Raw genomic sequence first — 15,816 nt, 5'->3', positions numbered from 1 at the left:
TTTGTCTTGGGAGTGGTGACCCTATGCTAGTGGAGGTTTTCAGGAAAGTAGGTAAGCGAAGGATCTGAACTGCAACCGCTGCTTTGTGAAGTAATCCTGGAGGCAGGGTTTCTTTGCTCGCAGGCCTGTGCAGCTACCGTGACTTGACTTCTAATATTTAATTTCCCAAAGTCTGCAGGCTGATGACTGAACAAAACAGGGTTTGAAAAATTTATTTTCCAGATGAACTATTTTCAGACTTGACTTTTGCAAGTTGAATTTGGGCAGAGGGCTCTAATTTATTTAGAACACTTGAGCTGTGTTCTTTAGGGTACTTCAGGTTTAAATCGGTTACATAAATGTCAAGTTTTGCTTAATAATGATAGTTGCACTGATGAACAGGGCCTGCTGCTGTTCTTAAGTAGGTGTGATTATTTTGCTCTTGGGTTGGAGGCTGTCACACTTCATCAGTGAAGAGGGTATAGCACGTTTGATTCTTCCAGCACTAGCAGAAGGAAGATGCACGTCCTTGGGAACCTGCTGCTGGGAGCTATCCCTAGGGCTTGCTGGCAGTTGGCTGCGGTGAGGGGCACCGGGGGTGTGCTGGGAGTGGGGCGGGCAGAGCACAGGCTCTGAGAAAAATCATGTTTGGGCGGGAAGAAAAAAAGCCGCAATCCTTTTATTTTTGCGCCGCAGCGTTGGGTATTGCACCTTCCTCCGGGCAGGCGTAGGCCCCGCGGGTGGCTGCCGGCCCCCTCCCTGCAGCCCGCCCGCCTCAGGCGACAGCGCGCCGGGGCGGTCTGTCCGCCTGGGACTCGCCGCCGGGCTCCACCGGAAAGGGGCGGCGGGACCCGCACGCCCGCGGCAGCCAGAGCCACAGCGGGGGCACCCCAGGGCGGCCGGAACCGCCCCGCCCCGCCCCGCCCCGCCCCGCGAACTGCGCTTCCCGGCGGGCAGCGGGGCAGGGCGGGGCAGGCGCATGCGCACGCTGCGCGGGGCCGCCGCGAGGGGTCCTCGGCCTGGGGCGGTGGCGCTCCGCCCCCAGCGGCAGGTGAGCCCCGCCGACACCCCGCCTTCCCCTGTCCCCCGGGGCCGGGACCCCCGCCCGCCCCGGCCCGCCCCCGGCCGCCTCAGCACGTCCCCGGGGCGGGGGCCGGGTGGCGGTCCCTGCAGGAGGGCAGCCGGGGCGTCCCCGGGGCTCCCCCGCGGCCGGCTGTGGCTGCGCTCGGGCGCAGGTGCTGGAGGGGTGTCAGGTACCGCGAGCTGAGGGGACCGCCCGGCCTCGGCCCGGGGCTGCGGGGCCGCCCCTGCCTCAAGCGGCCTCTGGATTTCGCCTTGCGGTAACGAACCGTTCGCACCGATGGCACAGCATGCGTGGGTCCTGTAATCTTTGGGTTATTCCTGCTGTTGTTCCTCATAAATTCTCCTCAAGCGGCTAAGAGAGCACAATGGGAGTTCAAGGACTTTGGAAACTGCTTGAATGTGCTGGAAGACCTATAAACCCCGAAATACTGGAAGGAAAAATCCTTGCTGTTGGTATCCTTTCAAAGTCAAGTTGAGGAGCCAAGCTCGTGAGGGAGCTTCTTCTATTTCACATTTGTTTCTACGTTTAGGTTTTGGGTGGGGTTTTTTTTGCGTTTTAAATCATAACAACATTTTGATAAGTAAATTTTATGCTTTATAATGTTGAAATGCTAAGCTCTTTGGGTTTTTTAATCTTATAAAAAAGGGACTTTTTAAGTAGATTCCTGATGCAAGTGTTGGACTCTGAGATTTTGTGCTGTATAAATAAACATGCTGCTCTCTGTAGGACTAGAAGATGAAAAAGTTTAAATGCTTTTGCATCAACTTTCCTATTATATATACTCACTTAAATGTTGGGAATATGTGGAAAGAAGTTACCCTCCATTTATTTGTAAAAGTAACTGGGGAGGTATTACTTACTTGTTGCACAGTTGTTTTGACTTTGCTTTTTGTTCAGGGTGATGAGGGCAAGAATTTATTCTTCTCTGAAGTTCACAAGTGTTTGGATAATCCTGGTTTCAATAAGCCAGGCCTGGAACAGCGGGCAAAAGCCACTCAGTAAAATATGTGCACTTTATAGAAACTATTAATATGGTATATATGCAAGATAGCACATTTTTTCCTCTTAACAGTTCTTTAAGATATCAGTATTTGGTTGAACCAAGCAATAAAGGGAGCCAGAGATCGTGGTGGCAGTTCCATACGAAATGCTCACCTCCTCACTCTGTTTCACCGGCTCTGCAAGTTACTGTTTTTCCGAATTCGACCTGTCTTTGTTTTTGATGGAGAGGCACCACTTCTGAAGAAGCAGACCTTGGTAAGTACCTTTGCTGAGTCATTGCAATGTAAAATAGGATGTACTTCTTATACTACGTAGCCATTTTCAGTTTCCTTCTTCTGGTGTTTCTGAGCCATGAGGATGGAGGGCTTGGAGGAGTTCTTTGCAATCCCAGTCTTGGTTAGCTGTTGGTTGGAGTGTGCAGCTGCTCCCTTTTGATATATTCAGGTTTGATTTGCACAGAAGCCAGATGTCAGAGAGGCTGATGATGGCATAAGCCTGGGTCTTACTCCAGTATGGACCTGAATGCAACTCTTAAAAGCTGAAAACTGTGCCTTGAGTCCCACAGTGGAAACTGACATAGATATTCAGAGGGTCTGAAGGCTACATCCCCGTTGGTGTAGGATGAGTTAGGAGTCACTCATAGACTCAGCACACAGGATTGTAACAGTAATTTGCTGGATGTGTACCTTCAGCATCCAGAGAAATCTGGGTGTTAATCTTACTTTCACAGGCTAAGCGAAGACAAAGAAAGGAAGTTGCCCTCAGTGATTCCAGGAAAACTACAGAGAAACTCTTGAAAACATTTTTGAAGAGACAAGTTATCAAAACTGCTCTTAAGGGCAAAAGGCAAGAATGAAAAATATTTTCCCCTTGTTTATAAGTGGCAGGTAAGTTTTTATGTAGCTGTTAATCACTGGTTTGGGTTGGTTTTTTTCCTTTCTTTCCCTAAGGAATGAAGTTTTGCCCAGTATTACACAAGTTCGAAGAGAAGGAATTGATGATATATATGCATTGCCGCCTTTAGAGGATGAAGAGAAGAACAGGTAGGTTGAATTAAGATTTTCTTAATTCAGAAATTAATTAAGTAACAGATTACTATAATAAACTCAGAAGTATAAACCATGTTTTTTGGATGCTGCTGAAAGGCATTTGACCCATGAGATTCTATGATGTATAAAGTATATTTCTTTAATTTATATTTTATTTCAGTTTCTTTTTGGAGAGTTTAGTTTATAGCTCTAGATACAGAATCCTTCTAGTTATTTATGGAAAAGTTACAGGACAAGCTTTTCACCCACAAATTAAATTACGCTGGATTCATGTTTAAGTATGAATGCGCTACTTCTGTCTCTGTGGCCACATCTATATGACTAAATGGAACTGATTGTTCAAGCTTGGGTACCTGGTGTGTGGCAGCTTGATTCTGATATGCATCTCCTCATTTGGTAGTATAGATGTATGTATATACATACTTTGTATGTACTTGTCAAACTTGTGACATCTTCTTAAAAAACACTAAGTGGGAATGTGGAGCTATCTGTTAGATCACTTTTTGCACGCATTTATACATACTTCTCTGTACTTTAAATGCTGACCAAATAAGAATTGGGGAATGATTCAAACAGCAACAGTTGTCTCAGTCTAGTTTCAACTGACATAAGTCTGCCTTCTTGCTTTCTGTTCAGGTCAGGTCTTGACTTATGTATGTGTGTGTGTGTAGATGTGTATATATCTGTGTGTACTTTGTGTGTAAATTTTTTTACTTATCAGTGAAGGGATGACTAATGTCCCTTTACTTAAAATAAGAACTTTGTTTTCCTAGGTAAATATCTACATCTTTTTTCTCTTTGTAATTTTTTAGCTCGGCGGAGGAAGATGAAAAAGAATGGGAAGTGAGAATGGGCCAAAAAAAGATCTTGCAGGTTAGTGCATCCTAATCGCCCTGTTAGTGTGAACAATCATCTCATTCATATGCTACGCTTGAAAGACAAACAAAAAGGTTAAAAACAAAAAAATGTTTGGAGTTATAGGTCTTACTGTAGCATTACTTATCAAGCAAACAAGTTAATTTTCAGCAGTCTATGAATTCCTACTAATAAGGAAATACAAATCTAATTTTCTCCAGTAGAATGCAGCAGAATAGGATTTTCTTATGGTATCTTTATTTATTTCAATAGTTTCTCTGGACATGTGAAGAAGAAATGTTTTTTTGTAACAATATAAGTGCAATATATGCATTTGTGCACATGTGTATGCTTATATAAGACAGCATATTTAACAAAATTCCCATGCTTCTGCAAACGTGAATTGATATTGAAGCATTTCGGTCCTCAAGTTTTCACAGATAAATTCTATATTCCCTTCTGATGTGCTGATCTCATGGGAAGGGGAGAAAAGAAATATATAACCTAAGAAGGTAGCAAAATTAATAATAGAATTATGTCTGCTTTCATCAGAGTAAAAAGGGGGGGCGGGGAAGAAAAAACTCTTGGAAATAGTGTTTGTCCTTGAATTAGTTCACATTCAGGAGGAGAACCTCTTGGGAAGGATAACATCAGAAATAGCTGAGGCTGAGGTTATAGGACCTGCTTCTGTGATTTATCTTTTTGTAAAAAGAGTAAAACCAAGTTTCTCTGTAAAGTGTATATTAATTATGTACTTTATTTTATTAAGTAGTAGTTACCTCTTAACTGTTTTCTTCACAGTATAGGAAGTAGCAACAAAGATTTTGTGGTTTTTTGGTTGTTGTTTGGAGTGATGCTCTAAATATTTTATTGTTCTTTCTGTGCTGTAATATAAAATAGGTATTTATGTTGCTTTCCATTTTTTATAGGAAGAGTTATGTGAAAATCCTTATTCTGTAGATATTGAATCCGAAGATTTCAAAAAACTGCCTCCAGAAGTAAAACATGAGATCTTGACTCATATGGAGGAACTTACAAAGCGCAATAGAACATTATTTGAAGCAATGCCAGAGGTAATATTTAAAATAGTTTTCAAGCCATCAGAAGGGAGCTATTGCCTTTCATGCAGATGGAGACTATGTAAGGCTATTACATCTGGAAAGCTTTATCCCCAGGCCTATTTAATAAGAGATGTTACACTGAGGGGAAAAAAGACCAATGAGATAACTCTTAACTGAGCCTTCCTGTGTGTCTGTTCAGAGCCCTATCTCTTGATTTCCACTAAATTTGGGGGAGAGCTAATTCAGGCTGGGAAAAATCATGCCATGATCATGCTTCGTTTGTCTTACACCCCAGATTTCAATTGCAGGAGCATACTGCTGGTGTGGATCAGCCAGGCAGAATGAATGCAGATTGGATTCCAAACCCTCAGGTTGTTAGGGGAGCTGGCAGCTGGGAAAGGGCTGTTGTAACTTAGACAGATGTGCTGCTAAAGCCATTCAGAGACAAATGGGGGATCCTATAGTACCACTTCAACAACAGCTTTTCAGAGCATAGTTTGATTTTTGAAAGTGCTATATATGTCAGATCAAATGATAGCTTGTGCCCAGTTGCAAGCTGAGAACCGTCATCGTAAAACCATCCACATGTGGGTTCTGTTATAATTGCATTGTTTTTAAGATGGGGACCAGCTCTGTTAGCCAGCTAAGTTTTGTTGGTCTTACAATTAAGATCTCGTTGTGTTTTAGCCAGCATTCAGAACTACTTAATGGTAGCTTTTAGAATTGTTGAGTGTAACTGAGCTAGTGTTGCTGTTGCTTGGGAGAGCAACAGTCAGTAAGGCGTATGTTACCTGCTAAAGGAAATTCTTAAAAGGCTTTTCAGAAAAGGGTTAATGAACTTGCTTAAAAGATGCAGCTAGTGGCATTTTCTTTAAGATGTCTTGGTGTTTTTGTTTTGGTTTTTGTTAGGTGTTTTTTGTTTGTTTGTTTTGTTGTTGTTTTTTTTTTTCAAGGAGTCCAATGACTTTTCCCAGTACCAGCTTAGGGGTTTGCTTAGGAAAAGCAACCTCAATCGGTGCATAGAAAATGTACAAAAAGAATTGAATCAACAGCACTCGGGTGAAATCCAAACACAATATGAAAATGAAGGTGGTTTTGTGAAAGAAGTGGAATCTAGGAGGGTAGTCTCTGAAGATACTTCTCACTATATCCTAATAAAGGGTATGTCAGGTTTGAATTTTTTAAAACCTCTTATATGACATATGCAGTCTGCAGCTGTCAGTTTTAAGAAAAACTTGAATATTGTTTACAGGTGCATGTAGCCAATACTTTGCATGACATGTGTGTTACTGTTAGGCATAATTAACTGTGATCTGTAAACATGTACAAAACTGGTTTATTAATATTTATGTAACGATGTTCCTTATGTAAAATGGAATGGTAGTATGAAGCAGGTTTTTACTTAATAAAGAAAAAATCAACAAAAAACTTTCTTTCAGGTATTCAGGCAAGAGAATCTACAACTAGAGACTTCGAAACTACTGCAGGACCCTCATCAGAAATGCTTGAATTTACTAAATTGAATAAAGTCAATGAAGCTCCTGCTAATACAAAGCTAGTTACATCTGACAAGTTGCAGACAGAGAAAGATAACAAGGTGGTGACAGCACCGCCCTCTCCTCGAACTTTGCTTGCTATCCAGGCAGCTATGGTAGAAAGCAGCTCAGAAGAAGAACTGGGAGGTGAAAATACAGGACGATTGAACATGTACCAGTCTATAACAGAGGAAGGCAGTGTGTCTCCAAGAACACTACGGGCAATTCAGCAAGCTCTGAGTGATGATGGTAGAAGAGAGGAAGTTGTTACTGTTAAAACTGGTGGAGTGCTACCAGAAAGATCAGACTTAAAGGATTTTCTGCTTAGTAGCTCAGATGAAGAAGATCAGTTTCCTGAAGATAAGGAGGGAAAAAAAATACCTACATTTACAATTCATTCATCAAACCAAGTTGTTATGCAAGACACTGAATGTGAACAAAAGAGTCAGGAGTTGGAAAGAAATCATATTACACCCAAGGACACCAGTATATCTAGAGCTGGAAATTATTCTTGTGTTGACTATACTAGAAAAGGCAAAGAAGATGTAGACAAAGAAGAAAATGATTCCAAAATGGGCTTAAATTCTTTGAGAGATAAGGATATAAATTTGTGCATGGAGAAGCCAAGCTGTTCCCCTGTACAAACTTGTATACAGACTTTGATTTGTGCTGAAACAGCAGACCTTTCTAAAAATGAGGAAAACTTGACAATTTCTGAAAATATAGAGGAAGTAATTTCGCAAACAGAAGAGAATGCATCTGAGGTACAAAAGGATATTAGTTCTTTTCCAGAAGCAAAAGGTCCTGAGGAGGAAAGAGAACGGATATCAGAGTCTGAAGACAGTGATTCTGATGGTATGTGCTTTTTAGTTGTGTAAAAAGATAAGAAAATAAGACCTTATTGTTTATGTAGTCATTTGAAGTTAAGCTTTTCTCCTAGTAAGAAATGCTTTAAAATACATCGATTCCTACATAAGTAGGAGGTGGGAAGAAAAATCTGAGCTATGATTTTCCCCTTAGTGCGTTATGGTTTATCATTGAAAGCTGACTGTACAATACAGAGAATCAGGAAAGCATGCTGTTGTATACATTGAACTTAACTAGTGTATTAATGGTTAACCACTTGGTTTCTGTAATTTCGCAATCCTTATATCCATTTACTGCATACAGTAAAAAAACCCAAAAACTAATGCCCAAGTTAAAGCCATGTACAAATACTTAGTTTTAAACAAGCAGCAGGAAGTTGAAATCTTTTATTTTCCTTTAATAGGAAGCTTTATTGAAGTGGTTACTGAAATCAGTAATAAGGCTGAGTTTGCTACTGAATGCGATGAAAAACTGGGTGATGAAACAGTTCTTCCAGAAGGGGAGACAGGGCACCACAATACTGTCACTCAGGACTTGCTGAAGGAGTCTGATGAAGTACAGTTCGCCAGCAGTCAGAACGTTGAAAGAGAAGATGATGGTAAAGATGCAGGGGATGATTGGCAAGACATCAATTTGGTAACTCCTTATTTGGTTTGAATTAGTAATGAAGTGCTCTGTCCCCAAGTAGTTTTTAAGGAAAACTATTGGACAGCTTCCTACTGTTTCATTGCTTTCTCGTATATGTATCTAATTCTGTGGGAACTTTTTTTTTCTTTAAAGATGATGGTTAACCATAATTGCTCTGAAATCTGGAGGAAACTTTAAGGTTTTAGCACTCTGATGAGCAGAGCTATCTCTGGTCTTATAATTTACTGCATTAGAGAAACTACAACACTTCCAAGCGTGAATTAACAGAGCATATGCTACTAGAATAATTATAGTAGGGAACTTCGTGCTTTGCTTAAGTAAGTATACCTGAATTGTTGAAATAATGAAAGTCTCATCTTTCAGGAAGAACTAGAAGAATTAGAAAATGACCTCTCTGCTGAGCAGAACATGCTTCAGGCTCAAAAACAGCAGCAGGAGCGTGTTGCGGCTTCTGTAACAGGACAGATGTTCTTGGAAAGCCAGGTAGTATTTGTTGAAGTATTTTGATTTGATACAGCATGATGTGGTCCTGCCCTCCACCCCAGTCAAACATTTTCTCAAAAGCTGTTAGTAATTTTGCTGAACTATGGGTCACCTTTTTTCCTTGAAGGAGCTTGTTCTGTTTGGTCTGCTTGATTTAAAATATTGAAAGTATTTAGATAATCTTGAATTCCAACAATTTTAAATAACTGTTATAACATTATAAAACAGTAATAAAATTATGAATAGATCAACATTTTTTAAAGCACCGACTTTTTAAGGTTGGGCCGGTTTGATCCTTGCCTGTTGCTGTGAAGGGTGCAAATTGTAACTTCTTAACATCTTGTTGTTCATTCAGCAATATGAAATTGGTGTAATCTTGGTGTTAGGTAAATTGTGATTTCTCCTAAGGATTAAAAGCTTACAGGAAATCCATATGGTAGTCCAGATTTATTCTCTGGGTAACTGGTTGTAAAGAATCTCACCAGTAACACCTGTGTAAGCCTGTAACTTATGTTTCAGTATTAGTATTTAAGGGTTAATGCAGTCTAGTGCAGGGACTACTTGCAATACAATGTCTTGAGGTTAACATATCCATAATGTAGTGGACTGGTGTTAGAATAGTTTATTACATCATAGATGCTAACGTTAATTCTGAGGAAATATATATGTTTTTATTTTATTTGCATAAAAGGGCTAATTTAGATAATCTTTAAATGATTAAAATTTTTGTTTCCTTTGTTAAACATTTGCTCATATTATATCTTGACATGATTTTTTTTTTTTAAAGGCCAGTAGATTGTGCTTTTGTAATATTACATGTCATATAATGGTAGATACACCTTCGTAATTGTTAGTCTTTGACCTTGTGCTTTTTCTCTTTATTACAGTAAAAGTTTAAGTCTTGAGACTGACTTTGTTAGGGTACAAAAACCAGCTGCAGTGAGAAAGAGATGTGTGTATGTGCAGATACATGAATGCATATCAAATACATATTTAATAAATTTTACACCTTAACTTTTGCAGTGATTATTACATCCAACTTGGGAGCAGGAGAGTAAATGCAAAGCATAATTTCTGGAGGTGCTGTAATCCAGAATTGTGTTACTAACACAAGCCTGTAAACCTAGTGTGTGTGAGATATTTAACTGATGCTAAAAAATCTATTGCATATATTTTGTGCATATATTGCACAAAAGCAAATTGTGTAAAATGTGTCGAAATACATGTATGTGAAAACACTATCCAGAGGGTGATTAGTCTGACCACTGTTTCCTGCTTGATACAAATATTTCTCATATGCTTTCATATTACTCTCTGAGCTAAGGTGATGACTGATTGACTGTTTTTTTTATTTAATTTTTTATTTAACCTACATCTTTCTTTCGTGGAGCCCACATAAATGTAACGCATTAACTTTTCTTCATGTTATAGAAAGCACAATACTTCAGTATGCTTGTGTAATTAAGACAGCAGATTCTCAGCCTGCATAGTAATAGTGTGATCATGTGGTGCCTGACTTATGTGGTACTGTCTGCCTGAGAGGAGTAAGTGGGATCTCCCCCTTTACTTAACTGTGCTTGGCACTTTTTAGTAGCAGTTAAGATTTGCTGTGGAATATTAAGTACCTCCCAAGTGTTAATCTAGCAGTTCTGAGTCAAGCAAAAGTATAATAGAAGTTTATTCTTTTGTTGAAATGTTAACTGTCTTCTCTCTATCCTACAGGAGCTTCTCCGTCTGTTTGGTATTCCGTATATTGAAGCTCCAATGGAGGCAGAGGCACAGTGTGCTGTATTGGACCTTACTGATCAGACCTCTGGGACAATCACTGATGATAGTGATGTTTGGTTATTTGGTGCACGACATGTTTATAAAAATTTCTTCAGTCAAAACAAATATGTGGAATATTATCAGTATGTTGATTTTCAAAACCAGCTAGGTAAGCCTTGGGTATTGATTTGTTAAATACAGCCTTTGCTAAGACGGCACTGCTGTGTATCTTTTTAAAGTTGTATTTTCTGCAGAATTTTGTGTGTCTGTTATTACAATGCCTTTTCATTGGAGAGTCTCTAAAGACGTGCAGTTGGGTTGCTGATTTTATTGCCAGACAACCCCTCTAAATTTGCAGACACCTGCAATTAATACACTGAGTTAGTGTGGTGATCAAGGCTGGAGCTATGAACTGTGGTACCCGTTTCTGGGTAAATGTCAGCATGAATTTTCTGACATGGTGGAAGAAATTATATTCTGATGTCACCAGGTATAGTCTTCTGGAAATGAAAGTTAATGTTTGGACATGCTGACACATAATTTATTAGAAGAGGATCTGGCATATATAAAATATGTATGCTCTGTAAAAGTTTAGTGGGTGGGTTGGTTTGTTTTTGGTCTGTTTTGTTTTTCCCCTGATAGTCTTGCTTTGTGTGCCTAGACACATGTCCCTCCTTGTGTCCACTGATTTTTTTTTTTAATTTATTTATTTTATTATTTTTTTAAAAAAAATCTAAGCTCCTGAAGCTAGTCAGTGGAAATCAGTCTGGTTGCCTCATGCCAAGTGGAAGTGGTCAGCTGAATTCTTCCTCCTTTCTGCCTGTTTCACAGGCTCTTTCGGTCTGCTTAGCAACTGCACTAGCACAGAGCAAAAGGCTTCCAGTTTGGGAACGCTTTTAAGCAGCAGAGACATTGATATTGTGGACTAGAATTCAAACTGAGTGCTTTTATTTCTGGTTCAGGGGTTATTAAATTCAAATCAGCATTAGATGAGAACAGGACAGTAACTGGAGATCTGATCTTTTAGAAACCCAGAATTTCCCATGGTCTTAACATTGTAAAGTTTTAGTTTTGGCAAGATGCATTTGCAAGTTAGTGCTTGAGCTAGCAGTAGCATTTTGTCACTGCTCCAAAATACAATGTAGCAAATTCTGATGTTGAATTAAATGTAATTTTACAGAGTTAATGCTTTTGTGTTCCTTTTTTATTTTTGCCTTTCAGATAATGTATTTTTTAATTTGTAAGAGATGCTGAATCTACTGGGTTTGTTTGGTTTATGCTCTTTCTTTTACAGGGTTGGATCGAAGCAAGCTAATTAATTTGGCATACTTGCTTGGAAGTGACTACACTGAGGGTATCCCAAATGTTGGCTTTGTGACAGCAATGGAGATTTTAAATGAGTTTCCTGGACATGGCTTGGAACCTCTCTTAAAATTCAGGTATTCTTCATCGTATTTTGCTTTTTTGTCTCTCCATAATATGAATGTTATTTTTATGCTGCTTAAGCGTACAACAAAACATATGATCCTGTGATCATCATTGCATATCATTAAGGAGACTAAGTTAACTGTAAAATAACATGAGTCCATTATATCACTATTTGAAATGGCAGGTAGATAAGGTGACATGTTGATACAGCAATTGCAGTGAGACTAATGAAGACAACAGAACAGCTGTAGAACTGTGTGACTGCCTCTGAGTTCAATGCAGAGCTGAATCAATAGTGAGTGGAGGTGTATTCTGCCTGAGTTTGTGAGAAGGTACTGTAGCTTGCTCATATAGAAAAGAGACAATGAGTGAGGAATGGATGATCTGGAAAGAGACAGACAAGTAGACTGTGGAGAAGAACAAGATTACAAGATTTGAAGAGGGCCAAGCCAGTTCTATTGGCAATGGCAAGGATGGTTAGAATTCTTTTTTTATTATTTATTTTTTTTATTTTTTCTTTCTTGCACACCAAAAAAACGCACCCCAAAATTATCATTATGTATGGAACATCCTCCCTAAGTGAGGCTGAATTTAGGGCCTTCTGTTTAGTGGTTTATGGGGAATCCATGTGATGCTTGCTACTGTGGCTTACAATGGCTACATTTACTGTGTATGTTTTGTCTTTTCTACTTTCAGGTTGTATGTCCGTTTGGCCATTTTTTATTTGGAAGTTTCCCACCTTGTTTCATGTAGTAACCGGAGTAGGGAGGCTAAGGCTATTGAAATTAGCATGGTGGCTCTTGATATTCCAAGTCATATTTTATGGAGGCAAATGAATGCTTTCCTCGATGTTTTTCAGTGAGTGGTGGAATGAGGCCCAAAAGAATAAGAAATTGAGACCTAATCCACGTGATACCAAAGTCAAGAAGAAACTGCGGGACCTGCAACTTTCTTCAGGTTTCCCAAATCCAGCAGTGGCAGAAGCATACCTGAAGCCTGTAGTGGATGAGACAAAGGGTTCATTCACCTGGGGGAAGCCTGATATAGAGCAGATCAGAGAATATCCTTTTACTATGTGGCAGGACTTGTTAGCTAGAAGTACTGGGATTAAAGTTCACAAGCCTTGTTAGTGAGTCAGTAATGGAGTGTCAAGTTCTTAACATCTCGTTGGTGTGAGGGACCCCCGGGCTCGTCTGTATGCGCTTTCCTACAATGACATCAGCTCTGGAATGGAAGGGAATGCAGCCATGCATGTGTGGCACTCAGGGCTGCTCTGTCCTCCTGACAGAATGGGCTGCTTCACTTTGCGTGCAAAGGGAATCTCATAGCTGGACTGCCTAGTTTGTTGCGATATGCTTCTGTAACTGTGCTGTGCCTGTTTCTAGACTTAGAGTGGGATTGTCTGCATGCTCCTGATGTATGTTTACAGTCTTTCACAAGTTTCAAAACTTTATTAGAAATGATGATTCAGTCTGCAATTTATGCCTAGTTATTCACTGCATTTCTTGCCATAATGTCTGTTTCTTGCATGTGTTGCAGCTCGAGCTGCAGCAAATTGTTGAAAAGTAGATGACAATGCGTGCAGAGCTAATAGTGTTTTAAACAGTAAATGAAGCTTCCAGTGCATACAAGTGCAAGAATAAGGTTTATTTATAAGTATTTTGATTTATAGCAGTATTGTATAGCCAAAACAAGTTCTGTCTTGGAAGACACTCTTTTGGAAATGTTGATATTAGAGAAAATTCTGTATTAGAAATGTAACAGCGTGATTGAGACATGTAGTGTAATACTGGAACTACATAAATCAGCTCTAACAACTTAGAGTATTTTCTCTGGTTTTGTAGCAGAAAAAGCTTTGGAGTAGGGCAACTTTCCTCCAGACATGGTTGGTTTGAGTAATTTTCATTTTATATGTTTACAGAATACTAGTAATAGCTGTTTTGTAAAGTTCCTTAACTTTCTGTACATTCTGTCAGGATCACTTTGGCTGGACTAGGACAAAGATAGATGAAATCCTGTTGCCTGTGATCAAACAGCTGAACTTGCAGCAGGTAAAGTATAAAACTATGTATAGCTTAAGGGTAACTGGAAGATTTAGAGAGCAGCATCTTAAAATGAAGAGCAAGGCTTTAATCTGAAGTACATTTCTGAGAAACTGGGGTTTGGCCATATTTTTTGATCTTTATATATTTTTTTAAAGTTGTTAAACTTCTCTAGACTTCTTTTTTTTTTTATGATTTGGGTTTGCTGTGAGGCACTACATAATTTTAATTGTTGTTTTCAAATTTGTTACCTTTCAAGCACCTATCTTAAGTCCAGATTGCTGTTTGTTCTGGGTGTACGTGAAACTACAGGTACCTCAAGCACCTTTAGTACTTTTAAAAGGCAGCGTGCTGTCTCTAGAAATTATTTATAAAGATGACCCTGAGATTTTGGTGGAGTGAGACTGACCATTTAGTACCATCTACATCCTTTGAGGAAGAGTGCACACTGAATTGTTGAGCAAGTGTCCAATGATACTATTACTCTTTAATTTCCAAATAAATGTTCTGTCAACTTTAATAAAACTTAAAAGTGAATCATAGGTTATGCTGTGATACTGTGAAAGTCAGTTGTAAAATTGATTACCTGAGGTCAGATTCTTTTCTCCTTTTGCCGTAAGCAAGGTAGGCATGTAGTCTAAACCGCTGTTCTAGGTTCTCCCTATCACTCAAATGAGTGAAAGGTACCAAAACCCATAGTTAAATCCGTATACTTTCAGGTGGACTGGAACATCCTTTGGAAGCATCTGTCTGGTTTAGGTAATTTTAAGGATAATATAGAGAACTAGCTTAGTCTATTACAGCAAACCTAGCTGTGATTGAGTAACAAAGGCCCAGCGTGTGTGACTACTTCTAGTTCTGCTCTTAAATCTATACTGTAGCAGCACATGTTACAATGAACTTGTTTCAAATAACCGCATTTTGTTGCACTAGCATATGCAAATGTAAAGTGCACTTGTGACACTTGCTTAGTAAACATTCTGTTGTTTTAACAGCTTGAAGCTAAATATGTGTTTGTAAGGACATACTTAAGAGCACTACAGAGACTGACTGTATTAGGGTTGAAAATAGCAACCAAGTCTAATCATCATCAGCATAATACTTATACAATTTCACTGGGGTTTGCTTATTAGTTTCTTTAAAGGTGCTTGTGTAATTTATAATAAAGCGTGGGTATTACTATAATAATGCATCTTATTGTTCATATCTATTTGCATGCATATTAATTCCATTAGTTCTTTGTCGTGCTTTAATTTGGGATGCTTTATGGTATAGCTGAGAAAACAACTGCATTTCCATCACAAAACATCCAAAGGTATTTCTCTGTTTTATTTCTGATAGACTCAGCTTCGAATTGATTCATTCTTCAGACTGGCCCAGCACGAAAAACTAGCTATTAAAAGTCAGAGGTTGCGCAGAGCTGTGACTTGTCTGAAGAGAAAGGAAAAAGAAGCAGATGATGAAATTCGGAAGGCTGCTGCTGTTACGGAGATGGAAATTAAACAGCATGGGGAAGGGAAGGGGGGAGGTACTGCAGGCTGCACAAATCATCAAGCTGTGGCAACGGAAGTCCAAAGTGGAAAGAGAAGAAAACACTCAGATTCCAGAAAAGAACGTTTATGTGGAGGTGGTTTTATTGGGAATTTGCAGCTTTCAGAAACTTCTAGTGACTCCTCAGTAGAGGAATCGGAAAGCAGAGATCTAGGCAAGAGCAAAAGGAGGAAAAATGTCTCTGCAGTGGAGATGGCAGACCATAAAGAGAGAAAGGGGTGCAGTAGCTCAAGTAGTGAGGATGAAGAACTGGGAAAGATAGTCATGGTGACTGCCAAACCTGTGTTTGAGGGCAGAAAAAAGAAATCACGGAGTAAGAGAGGAATTAAAAAGAAAAAGCCTTAAAGAAAAGCCTTAAAAAAGAGAGACACTGTGCGTGTGGATTTTATGACTTAAGCTTTGTAAATATTCTAATGAATTTCAGATAATAAAATAATAAGTTATCCCTATAATATGTCATGCATT

At 39.3% G+C, this 15,816-nt stretch overlaps 1 protein-coding gene across 2 annotated transcripts; it reads left to right on the top strand.

The window, feature by feature from the left end:
• Positions 1 to 1,035: 1,035 nt before the first annotated feature.
• Positions 1,036 to 15,803, top strand: ERCC5 (ERCC excision repair 5, endonuclease). 2 transcript variants are annotated; one of them, XM_055801215.1, is made up of 15 exons: positions 1,036 to 1,515; positions 2,145 to 2,320; positions 2,796 to 2,911; positions 3,016 to 3,108; positions 3,927 to 3,987; positions 4,899 to 5,042; positions 5,984 to 6,191; positions 6,470 to 7,420; positions 7,836 to 8,068; positions 8,444 to 8,563; positions 10,286 to 10,499; positions 11,625 to 11,769; positions 12,618 to 12,820; positions 13,727 to 13,809; positions 15,142 to 15,803. In XM_055801215.1, exons 1-15 carry the CDS (start codon positions 1,428 to 1,430, stop codon positions 15,694 to 15,696), a joined length of 3,390 nt encoding a protein of 1,129 aa, XP_055657190.1. In that variant the 5' UTR covers positions 1,036 to 1,427; the 3' UTR covers positions 15,697 to 15,803. The 2 variants fall into 2 exon arrangements, with proteins under 2 accessions (XP_055657190.1, XP_055657191.1); XM_055801216.1 differs by lacking the exons at positions 1,036 to 1,515; positions 2,796 to 2,911 and having other exon boundaries at positions 2,182 to 2,320.
• Positions 15,804 to 15,816: the final 13 nt, after the last annotated feature.

Source organism: Falco peregrinus, chromosome 4 (assembly GCF_023634155.1).
Source record: "Falco peregrinus isolate bFalPer1 chromosome 4, bFalPer1.pri, whole genome shotgun sequence".
Classification (NCBI taxonomy): domain Eukaryota; kingdom Metazoa; phylum Chordata; class Aves; order Falconiformes; family Falconidae; genus Falco; species Falco peregrinus.
This window is presented reverse-complemented; position numbering and strand designations above follow the sequence as displayed.

Excerpts from the sequence above, each read along its gene's own strand:
- ERCC5 (XM_055801215.1), top strand. The coding sequence starts at position 1,428 with ATGGGAGTTCAAGGACTTTGGAAACTGCTTGAATGTGCTGGAAGACCT. Across the intron at positions 7,421-7,835 it reads TGAAGACAGTGATTCTGATG|GAAGCTTTATTGAAGTGGTT; the intron begins GTATGTGCTTTT and ends TTCCTTTAATAG. Across the intron at positions 10,500-11,624 it reads TGATTTTCAAAACCAGCTAG|GGTTGGATCGAAGCAAGCTA; the intron begins GTAAGCCTTGGG and ends TTTCTTTTACAG.